This window comes from Entelurus aequoreus, linkage group LG05, assembly GCF_033978785.1.
Source record: "Entelurus aequoreus isolate RoL-2023_Sb linkage group LG05, RoL_Eaeq_v1.1, whole genome shotgun sequence".
In the NCBI taxonomy this organism is placed as follows: domain Eukaryota; kingdom Metazoa; phylum Chordata; class Actinopteri; order Syngnathiformes; family Syngnathidae; genus Entelurus; species Entelurus aequoreus.
The window spans coordinates 66,673,844-66,695,625 of NC_084735.1; the positions used below are offsets into that span (position 1 = coordinate 66,673,844).

The window sequence follows — 21,782 nt, forward strand, 5'->3', positions numbered from 1 at the left end:
TTTCTTATTAAAATTAATCATTGGAGTTTATATTGTATTGTTTACTATCATGTAGTGATTTGATTATAATAATTTTATGATTAATTTTTGTGATGGGTGCCCTTTTTTGGGGCAGCACGGTGGAACAGGTGTTAATGCATGTGCCTCACAATACAAAGGTCCTGAGTAGTCCTGAGTTCAATCCCGGGCTCGGGATCTTTCTGTGTGGAGTTTGGGGGTACTCCGGCTTCCTCCCACCTCCAAAGACATGCACCTGGGGATAGGTTGATTGGCAACACTAAATGGTCCCTAGTGTGTGAATGTGAGTGTGAATGTTGTCTGTCTATCTGTGTTGGCCCTGTGATGAGGTGGCGACTTGTCCAGGGTGTACCCCGCCTTCCGCCCGATTGTAGCTGAGATAGGCTCCAGCAACGCCCGCGACCCCAAAAGGGACAAGCGGTAGAAAATGGATGGATGGATGGTGCCCTTTTTCCCGGCTTGAGCACCTGTCCCCCAAATGTCTCTGCACATGCCTGAATCCATCCATCCATCCATTTTCTACCGCTTGTCCCTTTACCAAATGGTGCAGATCCTTCACCGGACAGTCAGATAATATGCATGCATGAATATGCTTACTTTAAGCCTGGTGACAACATCTCTCTTGGAAAGTTTCCTGAGCACTAATCTGAAGTCTGCATCGACCAGGTTGTCAATCTCCTCTGCGCCATGCAAAGCAGGAACGTAGCTCAGCTCCGACGTGAGCGTCGTGTCGAAACCAACAAAGCCGGGGATTGCCCCACCTTCCCGGGTCAGTACCTCAGCAGCCCGGCCGCTACTTGACGGCTATAGTTTGGACAAGAAAATTGACAGCATCAGTAAAGCGTCGGCCATGATGGATCTAAACTCAGGCACACGTAAACAACAGAAAGTGGCCACAAGTGGACACACCACTAGGCTACATTCAGCTAGCATTAGCTGCCATGGTGAAGTTTGGCTGATGGAAAACGCTGCGGTTAGTAATTGTTACTCACCCGAACGTTGCCTTTAGTTCTCTGTTTATTTTTGCCTCCCATTAGAACTGATAAGTGTTAATGTTTGTGACGGTGACGTAAAGTTAAGAGAGCCATACGATGCACAACATACACGTGAGCAGGAAAAGGAAATTACATTAGCTTTTGAAATATTTTCACAATAAAATAAAAGCCCTTCAGACTATTAGAATTCAGGCTGTCCCTGATGTTTTACGTATTATTTGAAGAATACTATATTATACTAAAGTTATTAATCACCAATTCGTGCTACAGGGGTCTTTACAAATTAGGTTTTGCGTACGTATCGCTTTTAGTTTGAAACACACGTTCTTCTTCAGAGTAACCACTTACTTCCTTTTTATGCAACGCAACATACTAGGGGTGTGGGGGGAAATCGATTCGAATTCGAATCGCGATTCTCACGTTGTGCGATTCAGAATCGATTCTCATTTTTTAAAAATCGATATTTTTTTTTTAAATTTGTTTCATTTTTATTTTTTTAAATTAATCAATCCAACAAAACAATACACAGCAATACCATAACAATGCAATCCAATTCCAAAACCAAACCCGACCCAGCAACACTCAGAACTGCAATAAACAGAGCAATTGAGGAGACACAAACACGACACAGAACAAACCAAAAGTAGTGAAACAAAAATGAATATTATCAACAACAGTAATATAAATAAATGACAAATGGGTTATACTTGTATAGCGCTTTTCTACCTTCAAGGTACTCAAAGCGCTTTGACAGTATTTCCACATTCACCCATTCACACACACATTCACACACTGATGGCGGGAGCTGCCATGCAAGGCAGTATCAATATTAGTTACAATTTCAACATAGCAGTGATTAAAAATCCCTCATTGACATTATCGTTAGACATTTATAAAAAATTAAAAAAATTAACAATAGTGTCACAGTGGCTTACACTTGCATCGCATCTCATAAGCTTGACAACACACTGTGTCCAATATTTTTACAAAGATAAAATAAGTCATATTTTTGGTTCATTTAATAGTTAAAATAAATTTACATTATTGCAATCAGTTGATAAAACATTGTCATTTACAATTATAAAAGCTTTTTACAAAAATCTACTACTCTGCTTGCATGTCAGCAGACTGGGGTAGATCCTGCTGAAATCCTATGTATTGAATGAATAGAGAATCGTTTTGAATCGGGAAAAAAATCGTTTTTGAATCGAGAATCGTGTTGAATTGAAAAAAAAAAATCGATTTTGAATAGAATCGTGACCCCAAGAATCGATATTGAATCGAATCGTGGGACACCCAAAGATTCACAGCCCTACAACATACCATTTATGTCCTTCATTGCCAAGTCAACAAATGATTACAGAGTAAACCTGAAAAAAAAATAAGTAACTTGAGATGATGTATATATGGATGGACGTCCAAGGAAAATTCCACCAGGCTCCGCCGTTAAATCCAAAAACATTTTATTTCAACATAAAAACGTTTTCAGGCAATCGCATCGGTGTAATATGCAACATAAATTGTATTAACTTTCTGTACTGTATACATATATGTTTTATAACATCTGTGTAAAGTGAATTCTCTAACAGAGGTCATGTGTGTATTTGAGTACTGAATGCAAAATGCTCTGAAATCAAATCTGAACCTTTTACTGCCTATTGATACACAAATAATTATGGTCCACTGAAGAGCAAATACAACTGTTGTGTTAGGAAACTCACGCAAAATAGATGATTTTTGTTTTGGCAAAAGCTGTTAACTGAGAAAAAAACAAAACAGGAAAATATGCTAAACATTTGAGACAACATATTGCACTTTGTGCTTGATCTTAATGTTAACAGAAAAAATATAAACAAAAACATTTTGTTTTAGTCTTGTGAATCAGAATCACTCTTATTACTGTTTAATGTATATTGTGGGGACAAGCGGTAGAAAATGGATGGATGTTGCTCACTGTTCAGCTGTTAAGACAATTTACAAATACAAGTTCTGTGACTCTGCAGTTAAATCATTTCCATGTTATCAAATGCAATTTAAACTTAACAATGAAACTAATTAGCTGGTTAAAACAGAAAACCTGCACATTTGTGTCACACGCAGTTAAACACATGCTGTCTGCATAGTAGATTATCTAAAACATAGTATTGTAACTTTACCACAAATATTAGTCTCACAGTCAAAACAGGCATCCAAAACAACCAAACATACTTCTGTTGGGAACCTGAGAAAAAAAATGTGATGGAATGCTACAACCTAGATAAAGTCATTTGGTGATATAATTAGAACATTGCGAAAACAAACAAAAGGCTAAAACTGACAAATGCGTGAAGTTCACTGCAGATGCTCTGTTGCTCACAGAGTAGCAGAAGGCCGTCATAGGCATTACATCTATTTTGCCACAACCCGGACAGCTGCTTAAGATAACCTCCAAATAAAATATCGCTTAGCTGAAGAGCATCATTTCATCCCACATCATAGAAGTGGGACGTCACCGCTTGGTGGAAGTGTCATTTGGCTGGGTGCTGTGACGTAGCGCGGGTCTAGTTTGGGCACAAAACCGTGAAAGTCCCTGGAGGCCTGAGTGCCAAAAACATCCAGCAACTGTCGGTTCATCACAGCAAACCTGCGGGGCAAAAACTCCTGGTTACATTTGAAAGGATATAACTTTACAGCAATGATCAATCTGACGATGAATGAACAAATCAGTACTACCTGCCCTGAGTGAGACGCAAAAGGAACTTCCAGTATGTAGGCCGAAGGTTCTGAACCTCCATCACAGCCTACAATGAGCGCGATATATTCTCACAACTGCTAGATACACTTATGTCTGTTTTTGTGTTTCTGACTCACAGCTTGAAAACAGATGGCGGTGGAGATGGCGTAGAGGACTGTGTCCGCATGTGGATAGTACGGGAAGTGGCCTGCCTCGATGCCCTTGAAGTACAAGGTCTGAGGAGAGAGGAGAGGTTATCGCGTGTGTTGTTAATGATAAACTCCGTGCAACAGATAAGCCCACACACACTGAGTGCAGTGGCATGTTCACATGAATGTCGCTGGAACATGCGTGACACTTTTTATTACTGCACACTGTAAAGAGACATCTGGATGTAACTGTGATACCTCTGATGTACCATCTGATCACCAAAACCTAGTTAAAGGATTAACTAAGTACAAGTAAATATATGGGCCATTTGCTTGTTGTAACTCTCTCAAATTTCACTAAATTTCTGCCTTTTTCCAACTCCAAGTCAGATAATAATACACATATTGAATTACTAAAAATGTGTATTGGCTCATCTCAGGCATTTTTGACAATGTTCTTAAGCCATTTATTTGAGTAACATAAATGAAAGTAATGAGCAGTGCCACCCACACTGGCATGGGGGATACATTTTGAAATGAGCAACTGTGCTGTAATCTTGCTCATTTACAGCAGATTGTTCATTAATGTGAGCTGTCCTGAAGAAATACATTTAAAAAACTAAGCACAATAAAGTGATTCAAATAATGTAGGTGACAGGACTGTGCTGAGATTTAAATCCCTTCCAGTCATAGTTAAAAATAATCAAATATACAAAAAAATAAATGAGTGAACTTCGTTTTGGCCTTCTCATGGCCTGCAGAGGATTTGAAATTATTGGTTTGATTAGCTTATTTTAATAAAGTTTTCTGTACCTTTTGTGATTTTTATTCTTTTTTTTCCACTTTTGTTTTTAATTTGTACAGCACTTTGGCTGTTTTAAAATTGTGCTATATAAATAAATAAACATTGACCCGAAATATGTAAATAAAAAAACATTTTCAAGGATTGTATTTCATGGTAAAGTCAAATTTTAGGAAGTGGGGACAGACAACAAGTGCCATTTTTTAAGGGTTCAAAGTGGTTTGAATTATTGTTTTAAAGTGCATTCATTAAATATATATCGGTAACCAGATTAATGTGCAGAACAGTTTACTTGATAGAAAAAAATGTACAGTTAACTTTATCGTGCATTGAAAATGGCACCAATTCCCTTATATTCAAAGACATCCTTTACCTCCACCAGCTTAGAGAAGAGATACATGGATATCGACGTGCTCTTGTAGAAAAACATTGATAAGCCAGCGAGGAAGCCTTGCACGACAAGAGGAGAAACATGAGTCATAGTAAAATGAGGACACAATTTTTGTAATGCGATTGTGTGTCCGGTGTCGACTTACCAGCAACCAGAGCATGCAGTTCACTGTCAATATCCCGCAACCAACGAAGCAAGCAGCTTACTCCCTGTGTGGGAAAATAAATTGAAACATCTAAATAAGTTCTGTCCCACAACAAAGATCAATTAATAAAAAATACCTTGTAGATGCTGACAAAAGAGCCCAAAAAGGCCCCAAGCTGGAAGTTGTCTTTGTTGTAGAAGAGGGAGGGAAGTCGCGACGGTTTGGAGAAGACTTGCCGGAACGCTGATGGCACTCTAAGGCAACACTGAATCAAGTAGCCAACGCTGAACATTCTCACGAAACCCTGAGCGGAAATCATTGTCATTTACAGCAGATGTTCTTAACCTTTTAGACTTCGGGCACAACTTTTAAACGACAGAGGGGCCGGGAGCCCACTCAAATGTTAACACTAAATTAGTCATCTTACTTTTGATTTTCACTGTATTCAATGATTATATCTAATGTACTTACAGTTCCCAACCTTGTCAAATGATATACAACTTGTGTGTTAATCACAAATTATTATTTTTCAACACATAAACCTTAGGGTTAGGTCAGGCTGATTAGAAAAATAAGTACTAACCAAATATATCGCATAAAAAGGCACTCATAAAAAACTGACAAAAAATACATTCACCTGGTACATACAATTATGTAGTGCTAAAATAAACCAAAATTAATAAGGAATAGGTTTATTAACTAAACTGTCAATCAAATTTAAGTGCAAATGAAAATACAGCTTCACCACATAAGTCATAATTTTTGTGCTTAAGAAACTTCTCTATGACTTCAGCTCCATACTTTTTCTGTTTGCTTGAGATTGTCATCACTGCCACAAGTTGTGGAAAACTGTATTACAACTGAGTACCACTGCGGCCCATAGGAACTGTCACTACTCGATCGGTACCGGAAGACACGATCGGTCCATGCATGCACGAAGACTACATCACTTCCTGGACTTACAATATTTCACGGCGGAGCTTCTGCTACGTCATGTTCTGTGATATTTAAATGTTTTATTAATGTGTTGTATAAAAATAGCTTACCTATGAGTAAAATGGAACTAGAATGTAAAAATTAACAAAGAGTAGATTTTAAAAAATTATCACCACATTTTCAACCACTTTTACTCTTCTGTCAATGCAATGAACTCCCATTGCGTAATTAATTTTTTTAAATGTTGATTTTTTGTTAAAAAAGGTACTTACTGTAACTTAAATCCATATATGTGGTCTGACAAAAACTAGACTTTTAAACTGATCACTATTGTGAATTCCATCCATCCATCCATTTTCTACCACTTGTCCCTTTCGGGGAATTGATGTATTTAATGTAAATAAAGTAGTGAAAAAAAGATTGATTTCTTTGCCATTCAAGGCTGCTGAGATCATCATTCAGGTTTCTGTACAGTTTCAAAATAAATACTGTATTCTTAAGTAATGTTTGTTTTATTTTGTATGTAATCTTTTATATGATATTGTTACTCAAATAAAGATTACAAAAGAGAAAACCATGGTAACTGGAATGGTGGGCATAATCATAACTGCCGTAAAACAATTTGACGGAAGTGACGTAGGCTGTGCACATGCGTGGACCGATTTGATTTGATTTTTGATTTTTATTAAGGATCCTCATTAGCTGGTTGCCTCAACAACCCACTAGTCTTCCTGGGGTCCACAATTCAATACAATTACAAGTAAAAGCATATAATTATAACTACACAATACAGAAAAAAATAAAAGCATCAATAAAAAACAAGCAAACAATTTACAGTCACAGAATAATAATTACCATATAAATATAACTACACAATATAAAACCAAACAAATCATCAATGAGCAAACTAATTTAAAAACTCAGATAAAATATTACTCTCTTTTTAAAAACCTGTTTACTTTCAATGCTGGTGAGAATTCGAGGCAGGTTATTCCAGAGCGATAAAGATCTATAAATAAAAGATTTCCGCGAAGCATTCTTCCTGGGACGAGGGAGTACAAAATGCCCCTCACTGGATGCCCTGGTATTGTGATTATGTATAGTGCTACTGTGAACTATTTGGGCCATGAGAAAAGCAGGAGTTTTACTACCGGTTACTGATTTGAACAATATAAGAGTATTAGCCAACAACCTGTTCTGCACTGTTAGCCAGGAAAGAGAAGCATGCATTTGGTTCACATTGGTTCTTAGTGAACAACCAATTATAATATTCATGTCTTCCGGTACCGATCGAGTACTGACACAGACCACAGCTGAGAAACATATTTTTTGGCGGCTCTCTAGGGGGCGCTTGCGGCCCTACAATGGTCCCTAAGATTAAGAAACACTGATATACAGAGTTGTTAATGGAATATGCAAAGTGTAGTCATGTGAAAAATTACTTACTTTAATGCAGTAGGAAATGCAGTTGTCCTGGTGATGTTTGCAACATCTGTGTCTTGGACCTCGTTTACATCTGTGTTGTAGAAAAAGATAAATAAATGCATAAATTAGATAGAAATGCATGGCCGTCTATAACTGTAATGTATGAGCCAGTGTTTCCCACACAATATTGTACTGGTGGCAACCCGTAACAACTAAATTTGGACCGCCACAAATTGGCGCTACCTGATCGCCCTCCCTCACAAACATTATTTACAACACACTACCGTAAGATTGTATTCTGCTTTTTTTCTTGGTGTGCAAAATATATGCTCAGAGTGCAATATGATTGTAACGATAGTGTTTTTATTATTTGTACACAGTGCAATCATTTAGTGTGCAATAGTGTGCAAAGGTGGTACTGGTGGTATTATTTCTCGCCACATCGCGCTTCAAATATTTCGGCATCACCACATTGCAGATTTTTTAAGCATATTCTACAATGTTTTAGTCCTAAATTAAGCACTTTTAAGAATAACAATGGCTAAATAACCAAAAAAATCAATACTACAATTGTATTGGTCATGAGAGAAAACAAAACAAATCAGATCACGCTGTTCAGTATTGTGGCCACTGATTGGCTCAGCCTAAAACAGCATTACTATATTGGATTAAAAGAGTGTAAAGGAGACTTAAGACTGTCACTTTCGTCTGGAGGGCTCCAATGATGTTGAAAAACGTATTTAAAATGTCGTAGACAGGTTTTTTTTTACTATACCTAAGAAAATAATTGATAATATAATATAATAATATATACGTACCGGTATATAATAATCAATTATAATTGCCAAGAATAATTACATTCCTACATCACGGAAATGTATTAATTGCGGTCATGTCCGCAATCAATTAACAGCGATAAACGAGGGGCGGCTTTATTACTATTACTCGTTTTATTTTTTATCACATTTTACTTTTATTACTGGGTATAAAATCTACACTGCAACCACAATTTTCCCCGTTGTTGTATGAATTAAGTCTATCCCATACTATTCCAATTGGACTGTAAGAAACTATACTTCTAAATATATTAGTTTTAATGTTTTTTACTCACTTTTTGTCTCTAGAAGCATTTATAAAAATCCCATGCGCATGCGTCATGACCAATTATGCTAATTAGACCCTACCACACCACAAATAGATTGCAGTCCTGTGGGAAACGCTGGTATGCCATTGAACATTGTCTCATGTATTTAAATAGTCGATTAAATTAAAAAAAGAACAATAGGAATAGTTATTTATTCTGGAAAACTATAGAAGAATGTTGTTTGGTTAATTATTCACCCAGCTATGGCATTTACGGTATGTTATGTAAGCATTAGGGATGGGCATGAAAAGTCAGTATTTTCTCAGAAATGTGCCAATCCTACAAACACAAAGCAGAGACAGAGAGAATAGTCTGTTTGCACATGCCAGTGAGAGTAATCATATTCCCTCACATTGACTCCAGCAGTTGCTTGGTGTAGGACAACATAGATTTGCTCCTCCCGGAATCACGCTGCATCATCGCTGAAACATGTGAAGCATCAGACTGTACAGCGGCTTGCTCCTCTCGAAGCCTTTTGCTATCAGGCTCAGCCGTAACAGAGTGAGATGGAATCTCTTCCTTGCCAATGATGAACCTACAGAAAAAGACATAAACTGTTTGACTGTCGTGAGTAGTCCGTATATCAAGCGCGAAGCTGAGTAACTTACTTCAATGCAGAGAATGCAAAGCCTTTAAGACCATCTTTACTCCTGTAGGATGAGACAACGTTTCACCTAAATAATCATATTGATCTGTATGAAGATGTTTCATACAATCACTGAGATGAGCTGACCTGAAGAGGAACATGTAGAGGGAGGCTGTAATGCAGAACAGAAGCACCTAACGGGAACAAAAAGGGGAAAGCAGATGGTCAGAATAAAATAATGTAAAAAACAAAACAAATTATCTTACCTCGCCATGTTTGATAGGTTGGATTATTCCTCGTGTCACTGCCATGCGGAACAAAGTCTCAGTGGCCTGCCAACAAACTGCAGCATTAGTTTTGTATAACAAAATCATATGGAGTTAAATTATGAAATATAATCACACACAAAAAGAAACTGTGGGGCAGTTACACAATCACAGGCAATTGTACAAATAGTCCTCCTCTCAATTAAAAGCCTGGTACTCTCAGCAGTTGAGTCACTGAGCATTGTTTTACTAAACAGCAGCAACACTTACAATGTTTGTCATGTATATTGTGAGGAGTCCTCTCCTGTACAGGGAGGATATGTCAACACACACAATTAGGACACAGCCAAGAGATCCACAGCACAAATTAAGTATTATTGGGAAGATATTGTGGTAAATGTAGGAAAAAAAAAATCATAAATTTCACCTGCTCTTACGCTCCAGGAGGATTGCGATATAGGAGGCGGGCAGTGCTGAGCCAAACCCAATGGACCATGAATAAAACCCTCCCAGTAGTTTCCTACAATGGAAATACATATAGTATAATTAACTGCACTTTATTGCATTGCTGTTTGTCAGTGGTCCCTGTGTTATGCTTCGTGATTACTCCCATCAAATATTAATACCCCACAAAAAGAATTAGAACTCGTTAAGAGCGTGTGGCGAAAAAATACAGACACAGAGTTAGGCCTCTGCCGATAACAGTTTTTGCTGGATGATATATTGTTCCACAAATTAATGGTATTATTATTAGCACTAAAGTCATCAAAATATATAATGATAATATTGCAAGTAACCCTTTCAAAGACAATACACTTATTTCTCATTAGTATGTTTACCATTGCAATTAGAAAGTCAAGAACTTTTGATTGTACTATGTAAGTAGACAAACATAAAAATAAATTGGATTTTTTGATTGATTGATTGAGACTTTTACTAGTAGGTTGCACAGTGAAGTACATATTCCGTACAATTGACCACTAAATGGTAACACCCGAATAAGTTTTTCAACTTGTTTAAGTCGGGGTCCACTTAAATTGATTCATGATACAGATATATACTATCAGATATATACTATCATCATAAGGAGAGGGCGAGAGAGAGAGAGAAAAAAGAGAGAGAGAGAGAGAGAGAGAGAGAGAGAGAGAGAGAGAGAGAGAGAGAGAGAGAGAGAGAGAGAGAGAGAGAGAGAGAGAGAGATATCAGAGGGCATAAGAAAAAGTATCTGCATTTGATTGTTTACATTTGATTATTAACAATCTGGGGAGGGTGTTAGTTTAGGGTTGTAGCTGCCTGGAGGTGAACTTTTATTGCGGTTTTGAAGGAGGATAGAGATGCCCTTTCTTTTATACCTGTTGGGAGCGCATTCCACATTGATGTGGCATAGAAAGAGAATGAGTTAAGACCTTTGTTAATTCGGGATCACTTTCAAATTTATGCTGGCAAACATTGCACTTAAAAAAATATTGAACATTTTGAAGTTCCCCTGAGCCGAGTACGTCGTTGTGGCTTGTGCAACCCTTTGAGAGACTCGTGATTTAGGGCTACATAAATAAACTTTAATTCATTGATTGATTGATATACTATTCATGTTTAGCTTCATTTTACTGCAGATAAATATCGGCTAAAAATGATGGTTATCCATCTCCCTGACTATTAGTAATCGGTTTCGGGCTTGGAAAAAACATGGCTTTAATGTTCTAAGCATTTTAGTTGCTGTTTAGTACAGCTGCAGTGAGGTTTCACTTTCTGTCAATAGAGAGAAATATGGGCTAAACTTCCAGCACTTGTGAAATAGATTTGGATATAGTCTCATTGTACTGGTTTATTTACTTTGCAGATTTTGCTTTTGAATAAGGAAACTTGAATCAGTGTGTTGACAGAGGAAACATGCAATTATCAGGTGATAAGAGAAAAAAAATCTATCAAGCAGGAAATAACTCACCTGAGAATGCAGAAGAAGAATATGTAGAGGGCTGCATTGGCAGTGAGGAAAGAGGTAGACTGTAATATCTCAGGTAGAAGCCTTTTTAGGTAGTAATCCTTATTCCTTCTCCTGAGAATGGCTGCTATCTGTGTGTTAGAGGGTAAAGTCAGTACAAAGTCAGTGGTTCGACAAGAGTAGAGAAAGCTTTATTAAATGTTTATCTACGCACACAACCCATGACTGTGATCGTGGTCTGTAAATAACTAATTCTACAGTACAGTTACAAATTGACATCGACCAGCTTGAACTGGATTTGCCAGGCAACTTGCAACTTCGAATTTACTATGTAACTCAGCACACTCCTTGTAACACAATATCATTTTAATCACTTTTAAGGAGCATCTCCGCGTCTCGAAGAGTTCAGAACAATTCCCACAAGTAGTTTAGCCGGGCTAGCATTAGCTTCGAGGTCAACACGTATCAAACAGGCGGAACCCACCACGTAAAGAGGGGCGTAAATTTTGAAGGAGACCTCCAGCGCCCCCCTGGTTATGTCCGCCGCGGACTGCATACACGACGGGCTCCATGTGTGGCCGACTTCATAGCAGTTGCGCGTTAGCTTGCTGAGGGCAGCCATGGCTGTCTGCTAGTCAACTGAGTGACAGCCGAGTCCAGTGGGGCGCGCACGCGGGGACGCGCGCGCTCACACGGCGTTTGGATGACGTCATGGCAGGACGAGTAAACAGTACAAGTCCAAAAAAACATGAAAAAAGATGTGAAAACTATGATGCTGTGCTCCAAATTTGGATTATTTACGGAACTTGTGTGAGCCTATAGCTTTACACATTGCTACACATATTCATTTTGCATTCTACTTTAGTTGCTTTATTGAGTTTACAACCCCATGGCGCTGTTTTGTTCTGTTGTTTTGTTTATTATTATTTATTTGCTTGTATGTAAATGTTGCATATTATAAATAAAGGTTTATAAAAAAAAAATTTAAAAGTCAAAAAACATGAAAAAAAGCTGTGAAAACTATGATGCTGTGCTCCAAATTTGGATTATTTACAGAACTTGTGTGAGCCTATATGGCTTTACATTTTGTTACATATATTTATTTTGCATTCTACTTTAGTTGCTTTATTGAGTTTACAACCCCCTGGCGCTGTTTTGTACTGTTTTTGCACTGTTTCCGTACTTGTTTTGGTTGTTATTATTTCTTTGCTTGTATATGTAAATGTTGCATATTAGAAATAAAGGTTTATTAAATAAAAAAAAGTAAAATAACATGAAAAAAGCTGTGAAAACCATGATGCTGTGCTCCAAATTTGGATTATTTACAGAACTTGTGAGCCTATGGCTTTACATTTTGTTACATATATTTATTTTGCATTCTACTTTAGTTGCTTTATTGAGTTTACAACCCCCTGTCGCTGTTTTGTACTGTTTTTGCAGTATTTCTGTACGTGTTTTGTTTATTATTATTTCTTTGCTTGTATGTAAATGTTGCATATTATAAATAAATGTTTATTTAAGAAAAAAAAAGTCAAATAACATGAAAAAAGCTGTGAAAACTATAATGCTGTGCTTCAAATTTGGACTATTTACGGAATTTGTGTGAGCCTATGGCTTTACATGTTGTTACATATTTTGCAGTGACGTGCAGTCAGGGAGGTGAGGCGGGGCCTCGCGTGCCATCATGGAAAGAAAACATTTTTAAAAAGAAAAAAAATGTATTAAATTGTTATATGTATCCAGTGATTATACTATAGCGTTATTTTCCATTTAACTTCACCAGTTTTAGATTATTTTTATTCAAAATCGCTGAATTTTAACATTTGCCGTTCAAATACTGAGAAGAGACTTAATTGCTGTGATCAGCAGCCAGTTGAGCAATGACTCGGCTAACTGCTAGCCTGCTGTGCAGTGAGACCGTATTGCTATATGAATTATATTATAGATTTCCATAGTTTAGTTAGCTGAGGTATATAATGTACAGTGTATTTTGTCAACAACTGTATGTGTAACGTATTTCTTGTGCTGAGCAATCATAAAACGGCTGCGAAGACGCACTGGCTGAGGCTCGCAGTAATCCCGGATTGCTAATAATCAAATGTAAACAATCAAATGCAGATACTTTTTCTTATGCCTTCTGATCTCTCTCTCTCTCTCTCTCTCTCTCTCTCTCTCTCTCTCTCTCTCTCTCTCTCTCTCTCTCTCTCTCTATGTCCACTACTTGCTGTCCATATCCTACCCCCCCCCGCCCCTCCACACCCCTGATTGTAAATAATGTAAATAATTCAATGTGATTATCTTGTGTGATGACTGTATTATGATGATAGTATATATGATAGTATATATCTGTATCACGAATCAATTTAAGTGGACCCCGACTTAAACAAGTTGAAAAACTTATTCGGGTGTTACCATTTAGTGGTCAATTGTACGGAATATGTACTTCACTGTGCAACCTACGAATAAAAGTCTCAATCAATCAATCAATCAATCCCGCGTCCTTTGCTGGATAATGCACTCCCGCCGTAGAATGCACCCCCTGTTATATCAACTGAAGCCCACACTTAAACTTTCCACGTGCAAGATTGAATCTATTTAAAAAAGTTATTTAATAAGAAGCCAAAAAGTGCAAAAACAATTATGTTCGTGTTGGAGGAGTTGTGAATGACTGCTGGGCCACAACATTAGGTACAGCCAGTGCCGGCCCAAGCCTCCATGGGGCTTTAAGCAAAATTTGATTTTGGGGCCCTCTATTTCTGCCAATAATATTGATTGTTGATCATTCACACACCTACTATAAACTCGTTGCGGCTCTGGCAGTGTTGTTTACATTATCCTATTGTCAGCCTGGCATGTCTTTACAAATGACATGTTATTTATAAAGATATGGCGGTGGCCCAGTTAAGAACATAAATAATACCAATGAATGAACGAATGATGTCCAGAGTGCCACATATGGTTCCTAATCTTAAAATGTGGAAAACATTCAGCTACAAGAGTTGCCTGGGGTTGAACAGTCCAAGTGATAAAGCTTTGTATTTACAGTAAAAGTGTCATCTTGTCTCATCAGTCCTGTACATATTAGTCTTTAATTACTAGTTTATATTTTTAGTTAATTGTTCATATTTAATGTTTACTTTGTACAAAGATAGCGCAGTCTACTGAAGTTAAATTCCATGTGTGTTAAACATAACTGGACAATAAAGCTGATTCTGATTCACTTTTTTATTTTTGGTAACAAAAACCTGAAACAGCAATGTGCAAAAATAATTCGTAGTGCAAGAAAAACAATAAAGTGCAACAATAAAATCACTTAAATACATATAAAAAGGAACAAATTCAATTGTACAAAAAACAACATAATTAAATTAAATATCAAGCAAATACTTAAATAATATTAATGAACATAGTTACTAGAAACAAGGTAACATAACGGTTTATAAACAAATATAAAGTTACTAGTACATATTAAAACTATGTAAATGTACATAACTGTGGTAACTTGTGCTCTTTTTCAAGGACCACTGGAAAAGGTTCTTAGCCGAAATACACTTTATTAAAGTACTGCAGAGTTACTATTAATACAGACACGGAGCCGACGTAACATTGCTGTCTATCGGAGGATCACGTACACAACCCAGAAGTCCTAGGGACATCACATAGTAAACAGCACATGCGAAAATCATCCATTCCTTATCCTACAGCGACACCAAGTGGGCACTTGGCTATATTGCCGTTGTTCTAATGAGTGCAACTTAATAATGCTTTCATGAATGTTCACATTATAACACTTCTCCCCCTTTAGATTCCAACATTCCCAAAAATATAAATGGACTTTGAGAAAACCCAAAACGGTGGTTATCATTAGCTGGCGTACGCATAAACTTAAAGTACTGTCTCAGCAACTGTTTAGCAATATAAACCTGAAAACATGAAAACATGGCAGATTTAAACTTTCAGTCACACATTCAGTCTGTCTGGAGGTTTGCGAGTGCGATGCGACCTTCGCACTACCTCTGGTGACCCAGCAGACACCGCTGGTGTGGGTGACTTCGGTGGATCTGGTGTAGGGAGACTGGGAGAGGTCTGGATGTCAGTGTGAGAGTGTCCATCCTCTCCAGAGGAAACAGAAGCCTCTGTCCTTGTCTCAGACTCTGGCGAACCCACCCCTACTGCTGTTGGTCCAGCCCCTGGAAACTCAGTGGAACTGTCTGTGTCTGAGCCTGTATCCTGCCGCAGGCGCACATGGTCCTGATGTCTGCGGAAGATACGTCCATCAGTCAGCTTAACAACGTAGGAAACTGGCCCACTCCTCTTGAGAATAATCCCAGGTAGCCACTGCTGGTTGTTGTTGCTGCTGAAGTTTCTCACATAGACACAGTCATCTGGTTTCAACTGTCTCTCACGTACATGTTGATCATGTCTTTCTTTCTGTTTTTCCTGCTTTCCCTGCACTTTTGCCTTCATGTCCGGACGCAGCAGGTCCAGTCTTGACTTGGGCCGACGCCCCATCAGCATCTCTGCTGGCGTGCGCCCCGTTGTAGTCTGTGGCGTGAGGCGGTATTTAAACAGGAATCGTGAAAGCTGAGTGCTGAGTGAGTCACCTGTCATTCGCTTCAGGCCCTCCTTCACTGTCTGAACAGCCCGCTCCGCCAGTCCATTTGAGGCTGGGTGGAAAGGAGCTGTTCTTATGTGATGAATGCCGTTCTGTTGCATGAACTCACTGAACAACTCGCTGGTGAAAGTCGGACCATTATCAGTGACTAGTGTGTCAGGCAAGCCGTGTACTGCAAACACTTGCCTGAGTTTGTCGATGGTTGTGGGGGCTGTGATGTTGCTCATGATGTGGGCCTCAATCCATTTAGAATGCGCATCCACCATTAGGAGAAACATCTGCCCCTTAAAAGGGCCCGCAAAGTCCATATGTAGCCTAGACCAGGGACGGTCTGGCCACTCCCATGGGTGCAAAGGAGCAGGTGGAGGCATGTTCTGATTAATCTGACACTGCGTGCATCCTTTCACTTTGTCCTCCAGATCCTTATCCAGTCCTGGCCACCAGACATAGGATCTTGCGAGGCTTTTCATCCGCGATGCACCTGGATGAGTCTCATGTATTTCCTCCACAATCTGTGAACGGCCTGGGGGAGGTACAATGACCCTCGCACCCCAAAAGATGCAGCCATCTTGCAGACTCAGTTCAGTTTTACGTTTAGTATAAGGCCTCAACTCCTCTCCTTCTATCACACTGGGCCAGCCTTGTAAAAGGAAAGTTTTTACTTGGGACATGACTGGGTCCCTCTCTGTCCACTGTTTGATCCGGGATGCTTTCACAGGTGTCTCTTCCAGCTTTTCCAGTGAGAAAACAGTCTCTGGAGGCACATAAGTAACAGCAGGCGTGTCAGGTAAAGGCAGCCGACTCAGTGCATCGGCATTTGCGTTATCCTTACCTGCTCTGTACTCTATGGCGTACTGGTAGGCTGACAGTGTGAGCGCCCAACGTTGTATCCTGGCTGAGGCCAGCGGTGGGATACATTTGGTCTCACTGAACAGGCTCATCAGTGGCTTATGGTCTGTGTAGATCTTGAATGCGCGACCATAGAGATACTGATGAAAGCGCTTGACAGCGAACACGATGGCCAGACCTTCTTTGTCTAGCTGTGAGTATCCCTGCTCCGCTTTTGTCAGGGTACGTGAAGCAAAGCCAACCGGCTTCTCTGATCCGTCCTCCATTACATGCGAAAGAACTGCCCCGACTCCATAGGGCGAGGCGTCGCATGAAAGTGTTATCTGTTTATCCGGGTCATAGTGAACCAGGAGCGTTGCTGAATGGAGGAGCTCTTTCACTTCCTTGAAAGCTGCCTCCTGCTCCTCACACCACTGCCATTTCGTGTCATTGTGAAGCAACTTGTACAGTGGGGCCAAAACTTTTGAGAGGTCGGGCAGAAACTTGCCATAATAGTTCACCATGCCTAAGAACGATCTGAGTTCAGTGATGCATTTGGGGTTTGGAGCTTCCTTAATAGCTCTCACTTTGTCTTCCACTGGGCAGAGTCCCTGTGCTGTGATCCTGTGTCCCAGATAGGTCACACTTGGTGCTAGAAACACACATTTGCTGCGCTTTAATCGCAGCCCTGCTTCTGAGAGTCTCTTCAGCACCTCTTCCAAGTTAGCCAGATGCTCCACCTCCGTGGCCCCTGTGACCAAAATATCATCTAAGTACACTGCTACATGCGGAATCCCCTGCAGCAGAGTGTCCATTGTTCTTTGGAAAATGGCAGGACTGGATGCCACTCCAAACACCAGGCGATTGTATTTGAATAAACCTTTGTGTGTGTTGATCGTGACGTACTCTTTTGAATCCTCGTCGAGCAGTAGCTGTTGGTAGGCCTGGCTCATGTCCAGCTTTGTGAACAGCTTACCCCCTGCCAGGGTCGCAAACAGGTCGTCTATGCGTGGCAATGGATACTCCTCCAGCTTAGAGACCTGATTCACTGTGACTTTGTAGTCCCCGCATATCCGTGCAGTTTTGTCCTCCTTTAACACTGGAACAATGGGTGCTGCCCACCTTGAAAACTGGACGGGCTTGATGATGCCCAGCTTCTGTAATCGTTCCAGTTCCTCTTCAACTTTGCCTTTCATGGCATAGGGCACTGCTCTGGGCTTGAAAAACCTAGGTGTGGCTTCAGGGTCAACATGGAGCTTTACTGTCATGCCCTTAAGTGTTCCCAGCTCATCCTTGAACACATCACTGTATCGCTGCAGAGTGACCTCTGTTGTGCTTGCATATTTTATTTCATGCCAGTTGAGTCGGATTTTTCTAAGCACATCGCGGCCCAAAAGACTGGGCCCTCTGCCTTTAGCGATCACCAGCCTGCCTTTAGCTTTTTGACCCTCTGCTAAAATGTCCACATAAACCACTCCCAAATGAGGAATGGGCTGCCCTGTATAGGTCCTAAGTTTGAGCTTTGATGGGCGGATGGGAGGCTGGTTAAACCCCCACGTCCTCCTGTAAGTGTCTTCACTGATAACGGAGGCTGTAGCTCCTGAATCAATCTCAAACTTAATGTCCTGCCCTCCTACAGTGACTGTTGCATAGTAAGGCTCAGGTGGTTCTTCATCCGTTTCCACACCAAACATGTTAAAAGAACACACAGCCTCTTTATCTTCTTCATCTAGGTGATGTGTGGCTGCCTGAGCCTGCTGCATTTTTCCCAGCCCCGGCTTGCCCTTCCCCTTTGAGCTTCTGCACTTTTTGGCTAAATGTCCCTTTTTGTTACAAGCATGACAAACAACGTCTTTAAATTTACAGTCATTTGCATAGTGTCCCCCTCCACAACGAAAACACTCCACTTTTCTTTCATGCTTACCAGTCTCTCTCCTGACATGGTGCACTGCTGCTGTTTGTGCTCCTCCATGTCCTTTCTGGATATCCTTGGCATTATTAGCAGCCATCTCCATGCCTTGGGAGGTTTCCAGAGCTTTCTTGAACGTCAGTGGTGGAGTTTCCCCCAGCAGGCGGCGTTGTGTGGCGTCATTATTAATGCCGCACACTAATCTGTCACGTAGCATATCATCTAACACTGCCCCGAAATCACAATGTTCTGACAGCTGCCGTAACTCGGCTACAAAGTTAGCCACAGACTGACCTTGCCTCCTGAAGTAGCTGTGAAACTTGAATCTTTGGACTATCACAGAAGGTTTTGGATTGTGGTGGTTTCCCACGAGCGTGACAAGATCATCATATGGGATCTCTCCCGGTTTCCGCGGTGTGGCCAAGTTCCTTATCAACTTATAAGTCTTTGCTCCACACGCACTCAGGAGAATAGAGCGCTTTTTATCCTCTTCTGTAATCCCATTAGCAGAGAAAAAGTGTCCCAACCTTTCTTCATACTCCGTCCAGTCCTCGTGTCCCTCCACAAATTCACCGACAGTCCCATATGTAGCCATCCTAGCTTGAGGCTCCCTCTCCACGCAGCTCTTCTGTAGCTCCGGGTGCCTTTTTTATTTCCTCTTCAAGCTGCTCCTCTGCAGCCGCCGACACACACTGCCGTCCTCCGTTCTGCTTCACTGCTGCGAACTGCGTCTCTCCTCTGTGTTTTTCCTCGGCGCCGTCGGTCACGCACGGCCGCCTAGCTTACTTAGCACACTTAGCTTAGCTTACAAAACAACAAACCGGAGACACACGAAAAAAACAAAAACCAGTTCACCTCGTCGCCAAAAATATGTGGTAACTTGTGCTCTTTTTCAAGGACCACTGGAAAAGGTTCTTAGCCGAAATACACTTTATTAAAGTACTGCAGAGTTACTATTAATACAGACACGGAGCCGACGTAACATTGCTGTCTATCGGAGGATCACGTACACAACCCAGAAGTCCTAGGGACATCACATAGTAAACAGCACATGCGAAAATCATCCATTCCTTATCCTACAGCGACACCAAGTGGGCACTTGGCTATATTGCCGTTGTTCTAATGAGTGCAACTTAATAATGCTTTCATGAATGTTCACATTATAACAATAACGATGTGCAAAAACATTTTGGGGAAAAAATCCAAATAAACTACCTTAAATTAAGGTCCTTAATTCACACATTTGACCATCACATCGCAGTTTTGTTCCTCTGTTCTTCACCACCCACACCACTCCACCCACTCCTTAAAACCTGTGCTTCCTGGCTTTTCTGGAGGCAAAGTCATTTATGACATCACTGTAAGAAATCTGATGGCCGACTTTGTTATTAATACTAATCACTGCCATGTACGAGTCCGACTCAGACACGTACATGCAAAAAATTAAAAATAAGAATTTTTTTGTTAATTGCTTTTGGGGGCCCCCTGGTGGCCGCGGGGCCCTAAGCAAGCGCTTAGTACGCTTATGCCTTGGGCCGGCTCTGGGTACACCTGCAGACTGCAGCACGGATTTCATATTTCAGTCAGGCGGGGGTGCATTATCCAGCACAACAGCGGCGCATGGACTTCTTTTATAAGTAAAGGTAAGACCATAATAACGTTTTTTTTTTATTAAATGTGCTTTTTTGTGTGCTACAGTTTGTATGTATAAAGTTAAAGTTAAGTTAAAGTACCAATGATTGTCACACACACACTAGGTGTAATGAAATTTGTCCTCTGCATTTGACCCATCCCCTTGTTCACCCCCTGGGAGGTGAGGGGAGCAGTGGACAGGAGCGGCGCCGCACCCGGGAATCATTTTTGGTGATTTAACCCCCAATTCCAACCCTTGATGCTGAGTGCCAAGCAGGGAAGAATGCTGGTATGAGCTTTTAAACACAACCTGTTAACTGCTGCCACTCAAATGGTGAATAAGATACTCTTTAGGGTTCATACGTTTGTAAATCTGACTGTGATGAAGTCAGTGCCTCACCAGCCATGAACCTCACCGCACGTCACTGATATTTTGCATTCTATTTTAGTTACTTTATTGAGTTTACATTAACCCCCTGGCGCTGTTTTGTACTGTTCATGTACTCTTCCTGTACTTGTTATGATTATTAGTATTTCTTGATTGTATATAAATGTTGCATATTAGAAATAAAGGTTTATAAAAAAATAATAATAATGATTATAAAAAAGTCAAATAACATGAAAAAAGATGTGAAAACTATGATGCTGTGCTCCAAATTTGGATTATTTTCGGAACTTGTGTGAGCCTATGCTTTACACATTCCTACATATATTCATTTTGCATTCTACTTTAGTTGCTTTATTGAGTTTACAAACCCCTGGCGCTGTTTTGTACTGTTTTTGTACAGTTTCTGTACTTGTTTTGTTTATTATTATTAATTTGCTTGTATATAAATGTTGAATACTATAAATAAAGGTTTATAAAAAAAACGTTGCAAAAAATTTAAAATTTAAGAAAGTCCAATAACATGAGTTGGTTAAGGAATATCATCAAATATGCACATTACAGCTGCTAAAAGCAAACTGGGAACAGAAAATATCATTTAAAAAAACAAAACAATCAGAGCAACGAGCAGCACTTTTTGGGGCAATAGGCAAAGTAAATAAGCATTCTCTCAGGATGTGCATGCTATGGTGATGCCAAAAAAACAAAAACAACTTGCGAAGCCAAGGGAGATGATTAGAACATTTCTCAACACAAGACAATTACACGTAATCTATCGCGAACCACTATTATGTTCTACCAAGAGCCCAATCATCCGCAGTTGCAGTACACATATAACGCCAGCAGATGCCAGCATTGCATATTACACCATTGGCCACAACATAAGAGAGTAAGCAATTCT

General features: G+C 39.9%; 3 protein-coding genes across 3 annotated transcripts in view; all 3 read right to left on the reverse strand.

The window, feature by feature from the left end:
• ltn1 (listerin E3 ubiquitin protein ligase 1) overlaps positions 1 to 1,324 on the reverse strand; it is a 39,354-nt gene extending 38,030 nt beyond the window's left edge. Inside the window, exons 1-2 of the mRNA XM_062048689.1 lie at positions 1,011 to 1,324; positions 616 to 822 (exon numbers count right to left, since the gene is read on the reverse strand). Coding sequence (XP_061904673.1) covers positions 616 to 822; positions 1,011 to 1,052 — 249 coding nt within the window. The 5' untranslated portion in view covers positions 1,053 to 1,324. The remainder of the gene's footprint in view (positions 1 to 615; positions 823 to 1,010) is intronic.
• Positions 1,325 to 1,741: 417 nt separating this feature from the next.
• On the reverse strand, positions 1,742 to 12,183 carry tmem135 (transmembrane protein 135). The gene is made up of 15 exons (XM_062048691.1): positions 11,997 to 12,183; positions 11,516 to 11,643; positions 9,998 to 10,090; positions 9,841 to 9,874; positions 9,571 to 9,636; positions 9,452 to 9,498; positions 9,327 to 9,368; positions 9,071 to 9,253; positions 7,596 to 7,665; positions 5,350 to 5,517; positions 5,214 to 5,277; positions 5,051 to 5,127; positions 3,864 to 3,962; positions 3,726 to 3,793; positions 1,742 to 3,636 (listed from the first exon to the last, which is right to left on the reverse strand). Exons 1-15 carry the CDS (start codon positions 12,132 to 12,134, stop codon positions 3,486 to 3,488), a joined length of 1,428 nt encoding a protein of 475 aa, XP_061904675.1. The 5' UTR covers positions 12,135 to 12,183; the 3' UTR covers positions 1,742 to 3,485.
• Positions 12,184 to 15,057: 2,874 nt separating this feature from the next.
• LOC133649810 (uncharacterized protein K02A2.6-like) lies at positions 15,058 to 20,001 on the reverse strand. Its single transcript, XM_062046483.1, has 2 exons — positions 16,960 to 20,001; positions 15,058 to 16,881 (listed from the first exon to the last, which is right to left on the reverse strand). The coding sequence occupies exons 1-2, from the start codon at positions 19,457 to 19,459 to the stop codon at positions 15,473 to 15,475; spliced, it is 3,909 nt and encodes a 1,302-aa protein (XP_061902467.1). The 5' UTR covers positions 19,460 to 20,001; the 3' UTR covers positions 15,058 to 15,472.
• Positions 20,002 to 21,782: the final 1,781 nt, after the last annotated feature.